This window comes from Hoplias malabaricus, chromosome 4 (genome assembly GCF_029633855.1).
Source record: "Hoplias malabaricus isolate fHopMal1 chromosome 4, fHopMal1.hap1, whole genome shotgun sequence".
In the NCBI taxonomy this organism is placed as follows: domain Eukaryota; kingdom Metazoa; phylum Chordata; class Actinopteri; order Characiformes; family Erythrinidae; genus Hoplias; species Hoplias malabaricus.
Genome location: NC_089803.1, coordinates 30,479,415 through 30,501,018, shown reverse-complemented (window position 1 = coordinate 30,501,018; position 21,604 = coordinate 30,479,415). Strand labels below are relative to the sequence as shown.

The 21,604-nt window shown below is 38.6% G+C and overlaps 2 protein-coding genes across 4 annotated transcripts; one reads left to right on the top strand and one right to left on the bottom strand.

Moving 5' to 3' along the window:
• Positions 1-1,292: 1,292 nt before the first annotated feature.
• Positions 1,293-15,544, top strand: bnip2 (BCL2 interacting protein 2). 3 transcript variants are annotated; one of them, XM_066667693.1, is made up of 12 exons: positions 1,294-2,604; positions 5,121-5,216; positions 6,335-6,408; positions 6,658-6,843; positions 8,218-8,400; positions 9,808-9,910; positions 10,147-10,278; positions 11,085-11,171; positions 11,270-11,368; positions 12,501-12,536; positions 13,021-13,062; positions 15,124-15,544. In XM_066667693.1, exons 1-11 carry the CDS (start codon positions 2,255-2,257, stop codon positions 13,031-13,033), a joined length of 1,359 nt encoding a protein of 452 aa, XP_066523790.1. In that variant the 5' UTR covers positions 1,294-2,254; the 3' UTR covers positions 13,034-13,062; positions 15,124-15,544. The 3 variants fall into 3 exon arrangements, with proteins under 3 accessions (XP_066523788.1, XP_066523790.1, XP_066523789.1); XM_066667691.1 differs by lacking the exon at positions 13,021-13,062 and having other exon boundaries at positions 1,293-2,604; XM_066667692.1 differs by lacking the exons at positions 12,501-12,536; positions 13,021-13,062 and having other exon boundaries at positions 1,295-2,604.
• A 4,238-nt stretch (positions 15,545-19,782) lies between these two features.
• Positions 19,783-21,604, bottom strand: gcnt3 (glucosaminyl (N-acetyl) transferase 3, mucin type). Its single transcript, XM_066669374.1, has one exon. It carries the CDS (start codon positions 21,529-21,531, stop codon positions 20,215-20,217), a length of 1,317 nt encoding a protein of 438 aa, XP_066525471.1. The 5' UTR covers positions 21,532-21,604; the 3' UTR covers positions 19,783-20,214.

Here is a 21,604-nt window from a genome sequence, read left to right as displayed (position 1 = left end):
AAATTCATTATATTTTCTGATTATTAGATAATTAAATAAATAATATTAAAATTGATAAATTCCATTTTATATATTAAAACTTTTACAATGTCACAAACTTCACCCATTCAAAGAAATTTAAAATTATGTGAAAACCATGCATCCATTCATTATCTGTAAGTGCTTATCCAGTTCAGGGTCGCAGGGGGTCCAGAGCCTACCTGGAATCATCGGGCGCAAGGCAGGAATACACCCTGGAGGGGATGCCAGTCCTTCACAGGGCAACACAGACACACACACATTCACTCACGGACACTTTCGAGTCGCCAATCCACCTGCAACGTGTGTTTTTGTACTGTGAGAGGAAACCGGAGCACCCGGAGGAAACCCACGCGGACACGGGGAGAACACACCAACTCCTCACAGACAGTCACCCGGAGCTGGAATCGAACCCACAACCTCCAGGCCCCTGGAGCTGTGTGACTGCAACACTACCTGCTGCGCCACCGTGCCACCCACATGTGAAAATTAGATTTCTCAGCTCCATTCTGATTCTCCACAAACAAATGAAACATAAACATTCATATCACAAAAGACTTTCAAAGGACCTAGAATCGGATAAAGTGGCATTTTCATTCTGCAACTGCACATATGAAACAAAATACAAAGTATCCAAATATACAGTGAAGAAGTCAGCAGACATAAAAATAAGGAGAAGAATAAACGAAGTCCTGAAGGCTGAAGGAGTCCCTGTAAAACAGCAGTTTTAGCACTCGGCTTTTCCTTAAATCCAGACAGAAATTAGAATAAAGCAAATGGTGGGAAAATAGTGTTCTGTTACATTTACTGTCTCATCCTAACACAACATTAAACTTACTGTGAAACTAGAGGTCTGGATGCTCTTCCTTCCTTCCTTCTCTCACCTGTTTAATCAATCGTTTATTTCTGAGTCAAACTGTCAGTCTGAATTAATAAAACCATGGTTTACAGCTTAGATTAAAAAGAAACTTCACTCGTCGTCCTCAGTTTTGCAATTATAAATCACCAATGTATTTATTTACCTAACAAAATGTGATGTGCTAGTTTTTAACCTGTATATAAAATTGCGAAAAGTTCTGCCCTGACATTTCGTTGTAAGGTTCTATACGGCTTGTCTCTTTTTTAAAAGCTGTGTCCATCTAGAAAGCGGTAACTTCGGGTTCTAAATTAAAAAAAAGACCGAGTTTGACGTCAGCATAACAAATGAAGGTCGGTGAAGATTTAACTCCAAAAGAATCGATTCTTCGACTCTTGAGTTGCCGGTGTTACACCAACTTCTGTGACCATCGAATTCTGCGACCCTAGAGAATTTGTGACCCCCATTGAATCTCCATATAAATCTTATAAACATTCACGTTTAGGTACATTTATGTAAATAATGTTCTGTGGGGTCACAAATTCTACATTCGCGGTACTTTTTTATTTTTTATTTAACGCCCTTATCTTTCATCTACCAGCGGGAGTCGAGAATCCGAGTCTCCTCAAAGAAAACCGGGAGTTGTGCCAACATTTTTTGCTATTGTCTCCTCCTTCCCTCAATTTACAAAATCAGTGGAAAAAATATTTGAGGAGTTATGTGCAGATGGTGGCTCACGGGCAGAGACCATAAAGAGTTTACGCTCACAGGGGACTTTTGTTTTGAAATGCGCCGCAGAGTGAAGTGAAAACACGGCACGGTGTCTGGGCTGCGGACGACTGGCCGGTGATGAAGTTGTTGTAGAGAGTATTTCTGTGGGTCTTTAGGGATTGCCAGAACCTCGGACTGTTAAAACTGGATGAACGGCACATGATGGTGTGAGGTTTGTTTCCGTATAGGTCTCGGGGAGCGAGTTGTCGAGTTTATCTCCCGGGCTCGTTAGCGGAGTATCAGTGTCGTCACTGTTTTCACCGTGGAGCATTAATAGGAAGAGAGGAAAGGGAGACTGCGCACTAACAGGGCCACAGAGCGGAATACTTTCTCGGGAAGTCTCTTTAAAAGTGTGTATTTGTTGGAAGTTTGCGAAAGCTATGCGCCAGGTCTGCCCCTGCTGTGTTAGTTTTATGCACGCAGGTAGTGTATACTCGATGTGTGTCAGGACAAGGTGAAGAATACTTTAATAAAAGTCGTTATCCGACTTTGCCTTCGCTAACTCCGCTAGGCTCGTCACGTCAGACTGGTTTAACTCTGGTAGCGGTGGAAGTTTCCCTCACAGTTTATACTGCTTTCTAGCTGCATTTAAAACACTGACTGTCCCCGATGGATACAGACGTGATAGAAGGCGACGGAGGAGCAAAACAAAGCGCTTCATCTGGTGGGATTATGAACAAAAGCAGCTCGGATCCAGACACACCCAGGACATCTGAAACTCTGGAAAACAAACCGACAGGTCGCCACTCGTCCTCGGATGAACGTGGAAACACTGCGGGGTCTGAGTCCGTGGAGAACAGAGGCAACAAATCCCGAGACAGGCCTCTCAAAACAGGAGACACGCCTCAGGAAACCGTAGCCCAGCACAATGCAGGAAACCCAGGGAGGACACGGACACAAGCCTCGAGTCCAGTCAAACTGCCACAGGCACACGGATCACCACTGGAGCATAATGGAAGGTAATGGTAACATCAGCTCCCCGTGTTGTTGTTCGCCCAAATTCAAGCATGTCCAATGAGAAAGGGGCTAAGGAATGTGTCTATTGGACTTTCCTCCGATTTGGGCCTAAGTTTTCAGGTTAATAGAGGAATGTGGCTTGGTGGAATATTCTAATATGTGTAAAGATCTGAGATATTGTGTCTTCTCAGAATACTGAACCACCTTAGAGCTTAAACCTAAATGAATTGTGGTAAACAGAAAGTGCTGGGAGGTGTGGCATAATGTCACTTCAGATGTATTTGGAAAACTGACAGCAAGTCTTCGGAAAACAATGGAAGTTTTAGTGAAGTGGAAGGATGGAAACTAGGAATGCAGAAAAAATAAAGTAGCTATTGTTGAGGCTGCTGTGTAAATTTCCATTAAATATATGTGTTCAGCACTTTCCCCTGTCAGGGAATAAGTTGGACTTAATGGGTATTTTTTAACACAAAATGTAATAGATGACTGGTGGTCCTGAACGTCTTTACATTACTGCACAGGAGTAAAAGATGAACCTAAATTAGATTTGCACACCAAGGTGTTGTAACAAATTGACACCACGACACTGATACAGATATCTACAGGGGTCTATATGCTATAGTAGTCTAAGTTCTATTACATCTTGTAATATTGTAAGCAGATAAATACATATACACTGAACCACCCATTTGTGTTCCTTTACAAGTCATTCTGCAAGACTGCATGTTCATCAGCACTGTAGCGTGAGAATGTGTTCCTGTCCTGCAACCTCATTTTGAAAGTGCTGCCTCTCAAGTATTTTCATTTGGTGTTTTTTTTTTTTTTTTTTTTTTTTTTTTTTTTTTTTTTTTTTTTTTTTTTTTTTCTCTCTCTTCTCTCCCCTTTAATAGGCAGGTCAGGATTAATATTAGCACTGTTTGTCATCCACAATACATAAGGGTTCCCGTTTCTTCTTCATTTTAGCTGCTTTGCCACTATTATTAATCTCTAAGACATCACATGCCAATTCCACAGTGAGCAGAAAATTAATCAGTTATAGTCACCATATAACATGACCCTTGAAAGTTAAACTGCTTGCTCTGTCACAAAAATATTGGTCTGACAGCAAGCAGTGGGCAGTAGCTATACTGTTTCTACCAGGATAAGATAGAAAGAATATAGCAGAATGTTTGGTACTAATAAGCATTATTTTAGCTTATATCGGAAGTCACAGTCTTTCTTGGCTGTGATATTGCTGATGCAATCCTCTTTAGAACAGTTGATCTTGTTCATTATTCTTACTCAGCTCTTTGAGCTCTAATACGAAGGTCAGTATAAATGTTTACAAATGTTCCCCTTGACAAGCAAGAGTACCACTACACAGATGGCATGGCAATTAGCTGTGAACGACAGTCAACTAGTGTTTGTGTATCCCCCACCCTCGCATCTAAGTGGTTTCCTTTGAGATGTCCCAGCAGCATAGAAAACTCACTGCCTTTTTTTTTTTTTTTTTTACCAAGTTATAGATTTGTATATTTGATTTAATGTCCTGAGAAAATGTTTTATATTTACTTCATCACTGTCTCTGTGCTTGTTCAAATTTATGTGCAAATCTAGCTACCAATGTAACCTCTTGCATTATGGGCTGTGATGATTTTATTGGTTCAGTCTTGTTACAACAGGTTGTTGATTACATTGTCTTGTGGCTTAATGGGAAGGAAAATATGAGTGCTAATGTTTATTTGTCTGTCTGTTTTCGTTCCTGACATCAGTGCAACGTTTGCCTTTGTCTTATTGACTTGTACATAGAGAACATAATAACACAGCCCTTGTGCTAACTAAATTAAGACCTACAACTATCTTGAGAGTGCCATGATTTTAATCCCAACAAGAAAGAATTACAAACCTGTTAATAGGCTGATGCCCATTTTAAGACAACAGTACAATGTTTTTCTCTAAGCCGAAGTTGCTGCTGTTCCAGAACATTTAAAGGCATTTAAATATGCGTAAAAACATTTCATGTTACATTTATTTGTTTATCAACAATGAGAAACTTTCTTTTTCAGTGTGTTCTAAAGCATTTAGTTTTTCGTTAAGTGCTTTAAGACTTTGTGTGCAGCAGTGTTTGGGATTATAATATCAAAGAGGCCCACATAGATTCCAGGAAATGTGTAGGCTATTGGCCAGTACTTGCCTGAAATTTTTGTATGGCAAAAGCTAAATCCTAAAAGTCTGCATCTTAGAGTCTGAGACTCTTAAACGCAAAAGCCATATTAGGCAACAGAGCACGAGCTTGACTTCAGAGTCACAATCAGAATGAACAGAGCACTGTGATTAAGGTAGAGCAGCAGCAATTACTCATTTTCAGGACTTTGACATGGATTTTTTGCTATATTCTCGACAAGCCTATTGGATGTTGTTGTGAGTAAAATACCTGCTTAAAAAAGGAGAATGATAGAAATTTAAGAGCTAAAAATGGTAAATTATATGTGCATCAAAGCGAGGATTCCTGCTTAAATGACAATCCTTTATACTTCAGCTTTGAGCAACAGGAGTCATTTGCCACAACAGAAGATCGATTGAGAATGGAAGGGGTGGAGCTCAAAGAAGAGTGGCAGGATGAAGACTTCCCCAGGTAAATAAACACAAGCTAAAATCTGTGTGCATGGCATAAACATACACAAATGTGTTCCTTGTAAATATTTAAACTGAAATATGAGCAAAAGTATTTGAAAGAATATACCTGGTTTTGACACAGTTTGATTTCCTTTGATGTTTTTTGCATTTCATATGGTTTGTTCAGTTTGTTAGATGTATGAATAACATTTTAAATATATATATATATTTTTTAGTGTAACACAATTGTAATTGTCATTGTCACAAATTGTCACAATGTTTTTTTGTGGTTACTGTTGTCTAGTATTAAAAATAATAATTTGTTATTATTGAACATAAATAATATGAAAATGAAATACTTTAAAAAATTGCAAGCAAGTTAAATGTATATAATGAATTTTTATCTCCCCCCTCTCAAATCAGATGTGGGTATATTGACAGTTCACATTAATACATGTAAATGACCTGTATCTGTGTGTAATGTGAACAAATCTATCCCTGAAATGGCATGCATGTGCTCACTGATATGATTATGCAGCTCTGTCCCAAATGGATCCCTAAGCCTTGTAAAGTGCACGACATATGTCCTTTAAATAAGGGCTTCTAAACCAAAGTACTGTGCAATATGTCTAACAACTTTTCTATTCAGCTATTACTTGCACAACTCTTTTTCTTATAGTCATTAATGTGGTGAGGAGGGTGTGTGCAATGTAGGAAGTCCAGAGTGATTTGAGACACAGCCTGCATGTTGCTGTCTGTGCATTTGTTCAGGCAAAAAAGAAGCATTGGATCGGATCTGACTCTTTAAATTCATGTCATATGCCCATGAGATGGATACATATTCAGTTCATCCACATATGAAAATGAGTCTCATCTGATTTGAATAGATGGGATTTAACATGTACACAGCTCTTAAGACAATCAGATCTGTGTCACATTAATGCACAAAGTAAGATTTTTGTTACTTCACTCTGGTAATGTGAACGTAGCCTTAAGTAGACAAGATCTGGTTATTGGTGGTGTGGCACAACACGGAAAAAGACCTGATGCAGGGAGGTGTGGGTTTATTTGTGTAATGTGTTAATTATGATATATATATATATAATTTTTTTAATCTTTACCTTTTCATATTTCCAGACCTTTACCTGAAGAAGAGGACATTCATCTTTGTGATGATCTGTTCACTGGCACATCTGGAGAGGGAGATTCAGGTATGACTAAAAACAACGTTTGTTTTCCTTATCTTTAGGACAGTGTTTTTTTTTCTGTGCTAGTTCAGATGTATTGAGGTAAGGAATTTATTGAAACTCATTTTAGTAGCACCCCAGGAGCAAGATTAATATACACTGCTCTAAATGACCCTTAGCAGCTATGTGTTTGCAGTTTTATTACTATACGCATTTATTTCAAACTCACTTCAGTGGACATTATTTTGAAACTGCATCTCACCATTTCTTCAGCTCCCCAATCATATGGATCGAGTAGTGGTAGAAGAACCAAAAGGAGGCTCCTGGCACCAGACATAAGCCTGAACCTTGATCACAGCGAGGGCTCTGTGGTCTCTGATGAGCTGGATGATAGTACAGAGTTAGACCTGGATGGCATGGACACCCCCTCAGACAACAGCAATGAATTTGAATGGGAAGGTAATGTCAATTAATTCTTGTGTAGTATACTGTTTAATAAGATTCCCTTTGCACAATGCTAACACTATAGATTAATTCTGAGTTTATGTGTGTGTTTATACTTTTGGATTTAGCACAAAGTCTTGTCTAACCTAGTATAGATATCTCTCTAAACTCTTGTCCATTCATTCCTTCAGTTCATCCTAAAGTTTGGGTTCTTTTTCTCAAGTGGTCTTATTATTATTAGAGTCAAGTAAAAAGTCCCAATAAAATCGCGTGGTGCAGAATGCCACATGGTTAAACAGTATTCTTGTTTTGTGTTTCCACTCTGCTGCCTTCTTCTTTCTGTCCTGGATGGATTGTTTCCTCTCAGTGGTTGGCAATAGGCCTCTGGCCTTCACTCTGTGGTAAGATTCCTCGGGTGGTCGTCTCTTGTCAAATCCATGCCAAATTGATTTGAAGTATTCCTATTACCACCTTATAGTTTTTTTGTTGTTTTTCTTTTACCTTTTTTTTGTGGCACCAAATAATAAATAATCACAAATTTCAGTACACCATTTATTTTGTTGAAAATACTGCATGATTTCCATTATAACAATCGCAAATCAAAAAATACATTTCATGAAATAGAAATGAAGCTTACAAAATGTAAATTGTACAATTAAATGTTGTAAATTACTGCATAAGCATTATATTTAATTTGCAGTTTCTGAAGTTTTCTTTTGAAAGTGTAAGTAACCGCTTAATTTTTTTTAGTAAATGAAGTTAAATCTAAATGGTAACTTGTATCAAGCTGCTACATCTGTATATTAAGTTTACTTTTAGTAATCATCATCATCATCTGTCTCCCCATTTACAATGGTAATATGCATGATGTGATCAGAATACATTAATGCATAATAGTACACCAAATTTTCAACCCCTTCAGTTCGGATTGAATGCTGGATTTTTTGAGGCTGACTCAATGTCATATAGGTGGAGTCTTGTGTGCTGTGGGTTATTTCCCCAATATTGTGATTTTGATGTTTTACAAGTTTGCTCAAAGAGAGAATTTTGGTTCATGTTTTACTTCTTTAGAAATGACACTACAGAGAGTATAGAGAGTATATGGTTCATAGGACATTGGATTTTGCATAGCACTAAATTAGAACATTTTAAAATAGACCATTTTCATTTACTCAGCCTCTGAGCTCTTTGATGTGGGAGGGTTTTTATCTTGCATTTGGGTGTGTCTCCTTTGACTTGGACATCACAATAGCACAAGAAGCATAATGAAAGATCCTGGTTATGTGTGCACTGCCAGAACTATGACACGTTGTTGTGGCCAATGGAGAACACACACACGCACAAACGCATATATTTAAAGTTCCAGATTTCCTCATTCTTGACTTTCAGATGATCTACCGAAGCCCAAAAGCACAGACCTCCTTCAGAAAGGTGTGGACTCAGTGAGGGAGTACTCAGCGTCTGAGGAACGCGATGAAGGCAGGCGTTGGAGGATCTTTCGCATCGGCGAACAGGAGCACAAAGTCGATATGACAGCTATTGAGCCGTACAAGAAAGTCATCAGCCATGGAGGTCAGTGAGCATGATGTTAGAGTTTAATCCAGTCAAACTCCAGTTCTCAAGAACCACAGACCAGACCAATGTAGCACATGAAGCACCACACCTGATTCAGATCCTGTACATGTGCTTTTACATAGATCAGCCTTAACATAACCTCCTCCTTTTTGCAGTCATTGTCTACTTTATCAGCTCTACTTAGACTAGAGCTGCATTTTGTTCTTCATGTACAGACGGTTGCTGTGCATACTTTAACACCCTGATACCCTGTCAGGACCCACATAGGACCACCAAAAGAGCATGTAATTGACTCATGGATCATTCTTAGCACTGCATTGACATTGACATGGTGGCATGTTAGTATGTGTGTGTTGTGGTATTACGAGTGGATCAGACACACCAATGATGCTGAAGTTTTTAAGCACTGTGTTCACTCACAGTCCACTCTGTTAGACACACCTGCCCCATTGGTCCATCTTGTAAATATAAAGTCAGAGACAGTGGCTTATCTGTTGCAGCAGAGTTTGTGTTGGTCGTCAACTAGTCCTTCATCAGTGATCAGTGAATGCTGCCCACTGTATGATGATGGCTTGATATTTTTGGGTAGTGGACTATTGTCAGTGTGACACTGAGGTGTTTAAAAACTTCAAACTGAGTGCTGTGCCTTATCCACTTTTACCAGCACCTCACACGGTAACCCATCACCACTATGTCGGTGTTGCTGCAGTGCTGAGAATTATCTACCACCTAGTCTCACATTGCCAGACTCTCTAGGGGTGAGAGTCTGGTACCTGTCACCACTTAACGCTACTACTGCAGGAAAAGGAATTTGACTGACGTTCATACAGACCAATCACAAATCTGATATTTTATCATAACATGGAGTGTTATAGCATGGCAGACAGCCAATCAAAATGCAACCTCACCATGAGGTCAAGTTAACGCACTGAAAGTATCAGACTGTACGTCTTCTAGTGGGCAAGAGCATCTGTGGCTGAGACTATCCACCACCCAAATAATACCTGCTCTGTTGTCATGTGGAGGCCATGACCACTGGAGAGCAGAGTGAAAGGCTGTTCATAAAGTATACAGAGCAACCGATGGACTAGACTCTTTAATGGTCGAACTGCAACAGTGCATCTATATGCCAAGCAGAGCTGAGAAATTGGGCAAGGTGTAGAAACAATGAGATCAATTTAAAATTATGGCTCATCCGAGAGTTTTGTGTCTTTTTTCCATGTCCCTATAAAATCGTGTGTATAATTACATGCCGTACCAGGCCACCACTTAACTTTAACAGTATAAATGCACTGTGTTATTAATTCTTTAATCTTATGATATTGCCTTAACATAGTATTAAAAGGCTATTTAGTGTTAAGGATTGTTTGTAGGCATGCTCAGACATGGTTACTACTTTCACAGGTTATTATGGAGATGGATTGAATGCTATCATCGTCTTTGCTGTTTGCTTTATGCCTGAGAGCAATCAACCAAACTATAGATATATCATGGACAATCTTTTCAAGTGAGTCACTTTTGATTATGAAACAAATTTGTTTCCATAGGGAACATTTATTTGTAATGTAATGAAACTCAAATTTTTGCTGAGTTAAAATAAAAATAAAGGAACTAACTAGCCTCACTTTTTTTTTGCTTTGTAAGCATTGTGGAGTACATTTGTGTAATACGAAAATATTACATTAACAGTAAATTTATGAAATGACTCATCTGGAAATGTTTAAATGTATATCCCATTTTCAGGTATGTGATAGGCACTCTGGAACTGTTGGTGGCTGAAAACTACATGATTGTTTACCTGAATGGTGCCACCTCTCGCCGTAAGATGCCCAGTGTGGGCTGGCTCAGGAAGTGCTATCAGCAAATAGACCGGAGGTGAGCCTTGCAGACTCATTGTGACAAGCTGTAGTTTTTAACTGCCTTGAGGCTGGTTGCAAATTGCTTCTTTGCTCTGGGCTCAAGCGGTGCAGTGTAACATCTTCAAAACTCACACTCATTGTAAAAATCTGAAAACCGTATCCATGCTGAAACCAGCCACATGTATCTAAGTTCATAACAAAAAATGCTCTGGTTATTGTTATGTGGAAAAGAAGGAAACTTCTCATGTCAAAGGGTAAAATCAACCGTGGTAAAGAGATACATAGTTATAACGAGAGATACGTTTACGCAGAGAAAAGATCTGTATTTTCCCTCTCTTGTCACAGGACACTTAAAGTTATGTTGTGCAGCTCAGGGCAGTGAAAATCTAAAAATCTGCTTCTCTTCCATGTTCATACATCCTCGAGTTGCCTTAATAAAAGAGTCATATGAAAGTTTGTCTCATTGGCTGTGCTTTGGAAAGGTCAGTGTCAAAAGGGGTCAGAGTTCAGTTGGCTGCGGCAAATCTGTGAATTGCACGTCACGTTACCGTGACAGTGGCAAAGCAAAGTGGTAGCACTCTTTCCATAGGAAAATAATTGAGTCACGAGCAAAACATGCACATTTTTGATACTTTTCTGAATTCCCAATACAGTGAAAGGATGTTTACTGATTAAATACATCAGTGATAACAGGAACATATGATGATGTCAATAAGTGCCACAATTTAGCCAGGCTGCATTTTTACAAAGATGCAGAGGTAGTTACTGTAGTTTCTGATTGACGGCACTGTTTTGAATTACGTATTTTATTTTTGTTTACAGATTACGAAAAAATCTGAAGTCTTTGATCATCGTCCACCCGTCTTGGTTCATTCGCACTCTTCTAACACTCACAAAACCTTTTATAAGGTACATTCCTAATACTGTATAGGTAGTTTATTGATTTTTTTTTTTAAATAACATTTGTGCTAAAGCAACATTTAAAATTTTGCTTGTTCCTTTTCCAGCTCTAAATTTAGCCAAAAAATTAAGTTTGTGTACAGTCTAGCAGAACTGGCTCAGCTTGTTCCAATGGAATATGTGTCAATACCAGAATGCATCAAGCAGTAAGTGACTTTTTTTTCCCCATATTTCTTTGGTTGTTGCATATACAGACCCAGTAAAATATTTTTGCACCAGTTTAATTTTCTTTGTGTTTGCGCATTGAATTCTGGAAACATGAATTTTATATATTTTAGAAATTAGATGAATGAACATGCTTGTTGTTGTGCAACCTCTTGTGTACTGTTTGCAGGAATAAAATGCATAAAATTAATTCTCTCCTCTAGAGAAGTGTCCTAGTCATCAGCTTTCTCCTACTTGTGAAGTAGCTCTAATCTATTGCAAAAATTTATGTGAAAATGGTTATTTAAAAAATTGGCAGACAGTTCAGCAGTCTCTAAAGTTTAAAAAAATAATCTCAAATTGTCAAAAAAGTAAAAAAAAAAAAGTAGTATACCTAGAAATAGGCCCTAACTGATAGTGTTCATGCAAAATGTGAATACTAAAAGCTGACGACTGTTGTCTGGCAGATGCTCAACAACTTTTGCTGCTTTCGGAGAAGCATACACTGGTTTGGCCAGTTTGTTGCAGTGTCAGGGAATCTTAGAAGAAATGACAAAGATCTACCTACCTCTGAGATCAAGTCATGAATCTGAGTCACGTACCTAGACAACGAATTGAACACGAGAAAGTGAATTATTTAAGAAAAACAAATATGAAGTTTAAGTGGATTTGATCAGTGATCAGGTTTATAGCCTGTGGATGTGCTGACCTAGGACTCAAAATACAAGTTAATACTTGAAATACCACAAATAGTTAAAACATGCTCCAAATAAGGGAACATTTTTATGATGTGTTTTTTTTATTTCATTAGCTGATAAATGGGAACAGTCATATATCCATGTGCATTCTACTGTGTGTGTACTACAAAGTGTTTAATATTTTTGTTAGAGTTTGTTTCACTTGGTACAGTTTATATTAACTGACAAATGACTTTCCACTTTAATAGCCTTTGACTATTCATCATTCTCACATCTCTTTAATGACAATACTGTCTTTATTTAATTGCTTAACTTGCCATGCTGCCTTATTTATTTATTTATACTATACTGTGCATTTATGATTGTCTGCTGTTGGCTGTCAAACCTTCAGAAGCTCTCTTATACCATAACCCCTTCTCCCTGCCCTTCTTCTAAGGTTTGATGAAGAAAAAAATAGGAAAACTCATAAAAGGTATCGGTATATTCATTTTAGGGTTTCTGCCAGGTCTTAGCCTTTATTTGTAATGCACAAAACTAACTGTTAATTGGCTTTAAGGAACATCTCTAAATATGCTCCCGCATGTGTTGTTTGTTGCTTGATCAGATCGTGCTGACTGTTGTTTTTTTTGTTTGTTAAATGTCACACTGCTTACTGTATAATCTTCTCACTGCATGTTCACTTTGTGGCAGATGATAGTTATTTGCACTGTTTGTGTAATGCATACATTTGATTGTATGATTTAATATAACATTCCTTTTATAGTGATATTTTACTGTTGCCTACAAAACTACTGATCAGAAGTAAGTGTGACAGAATACAGCCATTAGAGGGACCTCTAATCTGTTTCAGACCAGTGTAGAAACCAACTTGGATCTGTTGATCATTGTTTTTTTCTTCATAATAATAATAATAAAAAAACATTGATCATTTTTCTTGGGGGGAAAAAAACCTGCAGATTTCGAAGCTGATGTTTCTGCTCTGTGATGTAGAGTGAATGGTATGTATATCTAAGCTTAAAAGGGGAAGAATTTAAGGAGTTCATTCACAAGTGGTGCCTGTTTTTTTTTTTGTTTGTTTTTTTTCTATCACGTGAAGGGTTTGTCTGAATTGCATGCTTCACCTCTAGTTGCATGCCTCACCCTGCCCAACCCTGCCTAGCCTTGCACAGCACTTTACACTCTCTGTGCTGTCTGAGCAGACCTTCCAGTCCAACTAGCAATTGTGACGGAAGAGGAATGACTGACTTCTGGAGATAAATGATTTTTTCTAGTCAAGTTCAGGTATATCAGGTTTAGTGACAAGCACGCAGCCAATACCTAGTTGTTTCAGTTTCCAAAATCATGGACTCAAAAGTCTGTGAGTAGGTCTTAGATGTTTTTGTATTGTCCTGTTTGTACATCAACAATGGGCCCTTTTCATGCTGGTAAAGAAAGCACCTCTGCCACCCAGCTGCATTGTTCTGAAGAGCCAGTTTTTTCTATTCTGATTTCATGGACAGACAACTGAGTTGATACTTTGTTTTTGTTTTTTGTTTTTCCCCCTCTCGAGATAATTAGAAAATATATTCAGGTATATTTTCTAAATGGCACAAGTACGCTATTTATTATCTTTATTTTGAAATCTATCTCAAACACATGGTTTCAGTGCTCGCCCGCTGACATCTTTTGTCTCAGTCCCCTTTGAAATGTGTTATAAAACACAGCAGCCTCAGTTTTCGAGGAAGGGTCCCTCAAATAGATTATATTCAAGTGCAGCTTTCTGGAAAACCCTTTGGCTATAGGAGGATGCATGTAAGGGTGTTATGCCTACTCTGTACTCTAGATGGCTGCAAAGTGTCCTTTAATGTAGAAACTCCAGATGTCGCTCTGTTATAACCGTGCAGGGTGACAAGCACTGAGACAGTGTCTTTGTGTTTGAGGGAGAGTTCTAAATAAGTGCTCTACAGCCGCCACTGTCCATTAGATTAGTGCAGAATCAGTTTCCAAACCCACTGAACCACAAATTGTTTGGCGAGATAATTCTGAATGTTGTATTAAAATTATATTAAATGTGCATTTATTTATAATTGTACTATGCACTAGAAAATGCGTGTTCCACATTTAACCTGTCCATGGCAGTGAACACCCAGTGCCTGGGGAGCAGCTGGGGTCAGCTCTGGATGAGGATCCTTGACTCCCACTGCCCCCAGTTTTCTTGTCAGTTGTGAGGATTGAACCAATGACCTTTCATTCCCAAACATACCTCACTAAAAGTTAGGCCTCAGCTGCCCCAGTTCCCGACATCTACAGGCCAGAGTATATAATGTGCTTAATCCCTCCCGATTATTGCCAAGGAAATCACCAGAGACCCCACTCCCTCAAATGAATTAATTTGAGGAAACTCAAGTAAAAACCCATGCAACCTGTGCTTACTCTTTTATCTCGCTTTCAAATTTACACACTCAATCTTTAGTTAGTCCTGCATCTGAAAAGAATGTAAACAACGTAATGATGCACTATATCAGGATGATATTTCTGTTGGTAACTGCTTTATAAGATAGCTTTATTAAAATACCAGAGTTAAAAATATCAGTAGGATATCTGGAATATTTACTGTAATAGAGCAGAATGTTTAGGCAGCAGTCCTAATCCCTACATCTTAATAAATGTAAATATATCAGCATCAGCATTGAAAGGGATTAAAAAATGTAGATACCCACAGTGGTGACGCTGTAAAACCAAGTTTACAAGGTGTGTGCATGTGAGGTGTTCGTGGAGCTAATGGATGTTTTTTTCATCCACATTTCTTTGTTTATTCACTCAGTCCCTGTTTGTTCAGCTTTTTCAATAGCACTTTGTTTAATTAAAAAAAAAAACATTTGATCAAACTAACTTGTGCCAAGACCATAAAGCTGTTTTGTTCATTGTGTTTTTTATTATTTTTTAATGAAATGGCATTTGTTAAAATGTAAAGCATCACTGCTGTTAACGCTTGGCTGTTTGCCAAAGTTATGAAACTTATTCTTGTTAGAAGTATGGAGGGTTTTTAATACTTCGTTTGTATGCTTTCCCTTTTGTAGGATTGATCAAGACATACCTGGCAAAGTGGAGTTGGGGACTGCAGCAGTGCCCGAGTGAAAGTGAAGGAGGGCTGAAGAGAAGTTGAAAGAAAATAAAGAATGTCATTTTTTTTCTGTGTCTGAGCTGGAAAATGTTAGTGCCTTTCAAGACTGAGGTGCCTCTTACCTGGTGGAACTTTTATTCTTTGTGTTTGCCAAACATTGGTTGAAATCTCAATGACGTGCTTTAAGCATTTTATAATCTTTCACATTTGAACTGAGTTGCCCCCTCCCCCAAGCACATGCTGTTGTCTCTCGCTCGTTTTTAAGGCACTCTTTTTAAGATGGGTGTTGCATGTTCTACTATGTTACAGTTAAATATATATTTATATTCAAATGGTGATAAAGGAGAGATATTAATATATATTATTTTTGCTTTGGACAGTCTTGTTGGGTGTTACAATTTTTTAGTGAGGTCTCACAGCAAACCTGTTACAGTTTACTGCTGAATACTTTGTGTGAATCTTATATGAGGAAAGTCTTGAGTGTTATCCTGTCCCTGTCTTTCCACTGAGAATGAGGACACTTAAAGAAATGGATCAAACCATGTGTTTACTGTAAGTTTTAGTCACAGATTGTACTGATTCTCACAGCTTGAATTCTGTAGCTCACATTTGTCTAAATGGTTTTGGTGGGGGGTTTTGTATATTATTTCCTTGTGAGTAAACTTTCACACTTGAATAGTGCTGTTATTCAGGAAGTATACGTTTATACTGTGTACCCACCCTGTTCAGATGTTCAAGATGAATGATTAAGCCTGTTGACCTGACGCTTGTGACAGCTGACGATAATCGTGTTCGCAGCATAAGTTTCACTTCACACATGGTGGAATCCAGTGGACCTTATGCTGTGTACTAACTCTATATATTTTTTAAAAAAAAGAAGAAGGAAAAACAAGATGGTTAAGCTTGTTTCCCTTAAGCTTGCAACAGAACTGATAACAAACCAGTTTTGTGCTCATAGCAAAAGTGAAGTACTTTAGATTCACCCCATACCATTATGAGAAAGCAATAAAAATGTATAAAAATAACTAATGAGACTCAGAGCAAGAGCTGTGATTCCCTCTAAGGCAAAAATTAGTAAGTGTCTGTGGCTAGATGCTGAGAATGTTAACAAGTTGCCGCTCAATATCTCAAGTGGGTCGTGGTCTGTTTAAGAGCACAAATGCGGTTTAGGTACTTCCTCTTAAAAGGCAACTTCGAGCAGGAAATCTGTCATAATTATACCTGAACAGAAATCTTTAGTATACGCAAAGCTATTTCAAATCCAAGTGTATCGAAGCAGAGCTTTGTAAAGGTAATTTTCAGACATTTGAAACACTATTAATGTCCACATGAGGGCGACAGTTCTAACGTGAACTACACTCGAGGTAACACACGATAAAGCCTAACTCTAGAGCTTGAATTTGTGTCCAGCCCAAACAATATAGTGTACCAAACTATGAAAATAGCGAGAATGATTAGGAGTATTTTGATATTAATACACTTCACCAGCAAGGCGTTAGTGAAGCAGATTCATCCAATATGACACTGACAGTGTGCTTCTAAGTTAAATTCTCTTTTATTAAAGTAACACAAGGCACAAGCGCTATTCTACCAAGAACACAACAAAACCAAAACTGGCTCAACGTCAGCGCGGTTACGCCACCTACACTGAGGATGTCCTGTGCACCTCCCCATCGCGGTTTGCAGTAGAACGCGTTAGAGACTGAGGGACCTCACGGAAAGGCGCAGACTGTGAGTCAAAAATAAACGCGTCTAAGACCTAATTCCACATATCATCAAATTAAATATATTTGTATAGCGCTTTTTACAACTCATGCTGTCACAAAGCAGCTTCACACAATTCCGGTAAAGATAAAGTTTTAACATGAAATGTAAAAATGCCCCAGGAGAGCAAACCAGTTTATTAGTTTAATAATACTAATTAAAAAAATAAAACTCTTACCAGAAACATCCACCGTAGTTGTGAAGAACATGTCAGATACGCAGGGTGTAATTTTCATGTGTTTTTACTGTAGGAATAACATGGAAAATATCAGGTATTCTATAACAGGCTTAAATCAAGCTGTTACCAGATCACTCACTGCAGTCTTCAAGCACATGTTCTCACACAGAGTTTAATATTCATACATTTTTCATTAATTGACCGTACTCTTATTCAGTTCAGGGTTGTGGTGGATCCGGAGCCTACCTGGAATCACTGGGCGCAAGGCGGGAATACACACTGGAGGGGGCGCCAGTCCTTCACAGGGCAACACACACGTTCACTTACACCTACAGACACTTTTGAGTCGCCAATCCACCTACCAACGTGTGTTTTTGGACCATGGAAGGAAACCCACATGGATACAGGCAGAACACACCAAACTCCTCTCAGACAGTCACCCGGAGCAGGACTTGAACCCACAACCTACAGGTCCCTGGAGCTGTGTGACTGTGACACTACCTGCTGCACCACCGTGCATATAATAACAGAATGCTGAAGGCCATAATTGAGTGTAATAGTAATTCCAATATGTAAATGTTAGAATCTTGAATGCCATCAAAAGTTTAAAACAAACGGTTACCAGGGAACTCTATAGCAGTCTTGAACATCTACCCAGGTGCACAGGGTATAATTGTTAACTGTAGGCAAAGTACAGAAATGCAGCAGTAAAAAATATTAATGCTAATTAAACAATAAAGTTATGTAATAACATCATTTTGGAGGTATGACCTCATCCCCTATGCCCTATATATACCCTGCCAACTCACGTCTTTTTTGTGTTGGGCAAACGCTCCCATCTCCACCCCATCTCAACCTTTCTCTCGTATTCATCTATCAGGCGCTTCATACACATTCTGAAGCCTCCCTGAATTCCTCTGCTGTACACATCTGAGTTTACCTCCCCGTTTCAGCTATTACAGGCAATGTTCGTACTAGCAGTAACAGTAAACATTCATTCATTGTCTGTAACCACTTATCTAGTTCAGGGTCACGGTGGTACCGGAGCCAACCCGGAATCATTGGGCACAAGGCATGAACACACCCTGGAAGGGGCACAAGTCCTTCACACGGTGACACAATCACACATTTACTCACACACTCAACAGCAACAGAACAGAACAGAATAGAGATATTAAGGCAGTTAAAATCAGTAAGCAAACTAATTAAAACAATAAAAGATATGAGTAAAGGACTGGCGCCCCCTCCAGCGTGTGTTCCCGCCTCGCGCCCAATGACTCCAGGTAGACTCTGGACCCACCGCGACCCTGAACTGGATAAGCGCTTACAGATAATGAATAAATGAATGAATGTCCACATTTATTGGTCTTCCTTCCCTTGAAGAGTTAACATAACCCAAGGGTATAACACTACTGGCCTTACTTCTGGCCTTTTCACACTTGAGGAAATAAGGACACAAATGCCAGTCTTCCCGCTCTCCTGTGTATTTAGGTAGATGACAGAAGAATAGTGCACAATATGCTGGAAATTAATTTTAAACTTCCAATTAATTTTAAATTTTCAATTATTATATGTAATTATTATATGTAATCTGAAATAGTGAACAAAATCAAAACTCAGATCTGTGATTATTGTTTTCTGCTTTAGTAAAATCTCAAAGTGCCCATTTGTGTGCAACACAGTAATAGTCTGGAGAAAATGGAAACCATTTAATGAACCCCTGGACAACTTGGACACATTAGTGTTGTAGAATCTTTTCCATTGTTTTGATGGATTGGTCTCATATTTTGATTGTTCCTCTCTGTTTTAGCTCTTGGAATATTTTGTTTTCAAGCAGCATTCAATAGCCTCTGTGTGGACAACACACACTTTTGTAAAAAATCTGCTGATAGAGTTATATAGCATTCTCTCTAGAAAAAAGCACAGTGTTTATTAGTTTAATTAATATAGCACCTAATTAATAGGCCAAGCAGTCACCCGCTCCACTTTATTCCCTATTTCATTTACGCTCGCTGAACAGAGACTCCAGATTTTATTTAAATGAACAATTCCAAAAATGTGTTTTTTTCTAGGACAATATGTAAACATATTTCATTTTAGCAGTTTGTTTCCGACGCTATATAGATTTACATAGTAAACGTTACATTTTATCACTCTCTAAAGAAAAAACATTTTCGTGAAATTTTTAGTTTATTACATCATCTGAATACAACAACACTCTAACTTTATGTGAAAAGTTTATGATGAATGTACATGCTCCAGAAATGCTCCAGAATTACTCTGAATAAAATCTTTTTACACTGACATCCTTCGAAATGTTATTTGGTCATATACATACACATTGGTAATATACTTCCAGTTTCTTATTGTCAGATATTTTTATTGCCTGCTCTTTTAAAACGTATGTTATAGTTACCCTTTATTAGCAGGAATGGGAGGAATGAAGAATGAGAATTTCAATGATGGTTGTAACAATGTTACAGGGCATTTAACAATAAAACTCGTGAATCTTAGAAATGACTACAGTATTTTTTTTTTTTTTTTTGACTGAATGTCAATGTTTGTATCAAATTACTGTAAAGAAAATGTTTTTCCTAGAAAATGGAAAAAGATATTCAGTATTTATTATGTCATTAAAATTAATACAATAAGGATACGGTTCAGCATGTTGTCTACAATTCTGTTTAAAGTGACTGCACATTGTTTGTCACAGTTTGAGGCACTGGTTAAAACAATAGTGAATATGAATATGCAAACAGATTAGATTAGATAATACTTGACTAACTTCATGGAAGAAGAAACTGGATGCAGATTTCACAGTGTATTTATTGTATTCTGTTCAAGAGCAGTTGAGCCATAACAGAGACCTTAAAATTGTGTACAGTTGACTAAAAGCAAAAATCTGGTATCTTTATCTTACTGTAGGTTATGTTCTATTTCATATGTACAAATGTTGCATTTTCCAACATGGCTGTTTGCTCAAATAACAGAGATTCCCGTACCAGAAAACTGATAGACGTTTTATAAATACTCTCTAAATAAATATAAAATATAAGCCATATGCACAGCATCTCTCAAAATGTACATACCTTCAGAAGAGGGTTCTCAAAATAATTTATTATCAACAGTTAATTTTGATTTTTCAATGGTCAGCAGGGACTGACCATGAATAGCTTTGTACCTTAAAAAACCCTCCATGCATTTTATAGCAACATCGTCCACTTCGGGGTCAAACTTGTTCGCAAACAGGTGTTTCTGCTGTACCATCCATTTCAGGTCTCCAGCACCATACACACACACTGCATGCCTGTGTGTCCCAGTGCATGGTGGGTATGGAGCTCCTTTGCTTATGTCCCCTTCCAGATAGCTCCACTTCACCAGTCTGGCAATGGCCAACATGTCAGACACGTGGTATTTATCGTTGGGTGGGTTAGACCCTGGGACATCTGGCATTCTTTGGAGTGTAGCCCACATGTGTTCATCTGGACTGTATGTGTCTTTCTCCCATTCCATGAAGTTCAGGATTTCCTGGCTCTTGAATATATGCTCCATGAACTCTCTGGAGGCGACAAAGTAGGCATTCCCAGAGAACATGGGGGTCCTGATGGGTGGGGGCGTCTTTTTAATGCCCGTCCGAGTCACAGTGGTGTTGACGTCATGGTGATACTGCCAGCGTCCCTTTTTGTAGTTATTTGTGGCCTCTGACTCCATGCTGTTCCTTCCATTGAGATGCTTCAGAGACTGGACCATCTCTGCATTGGTTTTAATGGGGAAATCTGTACCACATGTGTTGAGAAGGTACTTCCACTGTACCGGATACTTGAGAAGGTCCTGTATGCAGTTGAGGTCGGCTTGAACCCGAGACCATGAGGCATACACCACACTCTCCAGCTTACTGGCCACAAACACATTGGGCAAACAGGAGGTGATGGCTTTCACAGCCTTCTTAAACATCTCCGGTGCCTTCATGTCCACATGGACACAGTATACATTCTGAGGAGTGTAGACAGCACGCAAGAGCCTCTCGAACATTTCAATCTTCTCGTGGATGACCATGGAGTAAGCGATAGGGAAGTCTCTTTCCTCATTGCTGAGAGGAGCTGTGAGGAAGCCTCTCTCCCTTATATACACTTGGCAGTCCTTAGTTGCATTCAAGTAGAAGTCCTCTGACAGAAAAGACTGCCTTTTCCTTGAAGCCAGAAGCTTGCTAAGATGAGTTTGTTGCACTCCCTCCATATCTCCTTGAATGATCGCAGAACAAGCCTGTAATTCCTTAAAGTCTTGCTTTATCAGGTGCTCTGTGTTCATCTGTCCACTCTGGCTGCAGCTCCTCCTCGGACCCATCACTATGAGGTATGTGGCAGACAAACTAACAAAAATGAGTGAGATATTTCTCAGCAGCTTTTTTTTGTTAAGTGCCATTTCTTATCCGAGCTTCAGAATTTCACAATGTTCAAAATTCAAATCCACAACAGGAAACCATACAAAGCCTCTC

What these genes read in the sequence shown, in the direction of transcription:
- bnip2 (XM_066667691.1), top strand. Translation starts at nt 2,255, where the DNA reads ATGGATACAGACGTGATAGAAGGCGACGGAGGAGCAAAACAAAGCGCT. An exon ending in CCACTGGAGCATAATGGAAG is followed by an intron (nt 2,605 to 5,120) that starts GTAATGGTAACA and finishes TTTATACTTCAG; the next exon opens with CTTTGAGCAACAGGAGTCAT. An exon ending in ATCATGGACAATCTTTTCAA is followed by an intron (nt 9,911 to 10,146) that starts GTGAGTCACTTT and finishes TCCCATTTTCAG; the next exon opens with GTATGTGATAGGCACTCTGG.
- gcnt3 (XM_066669374.1), bottom strand. Translation starts at nt 21,531, where the DNA reads ATGGCACTTAACAAAAAAAAGCTGCTGAGAAATATCTCACTCATTTTT.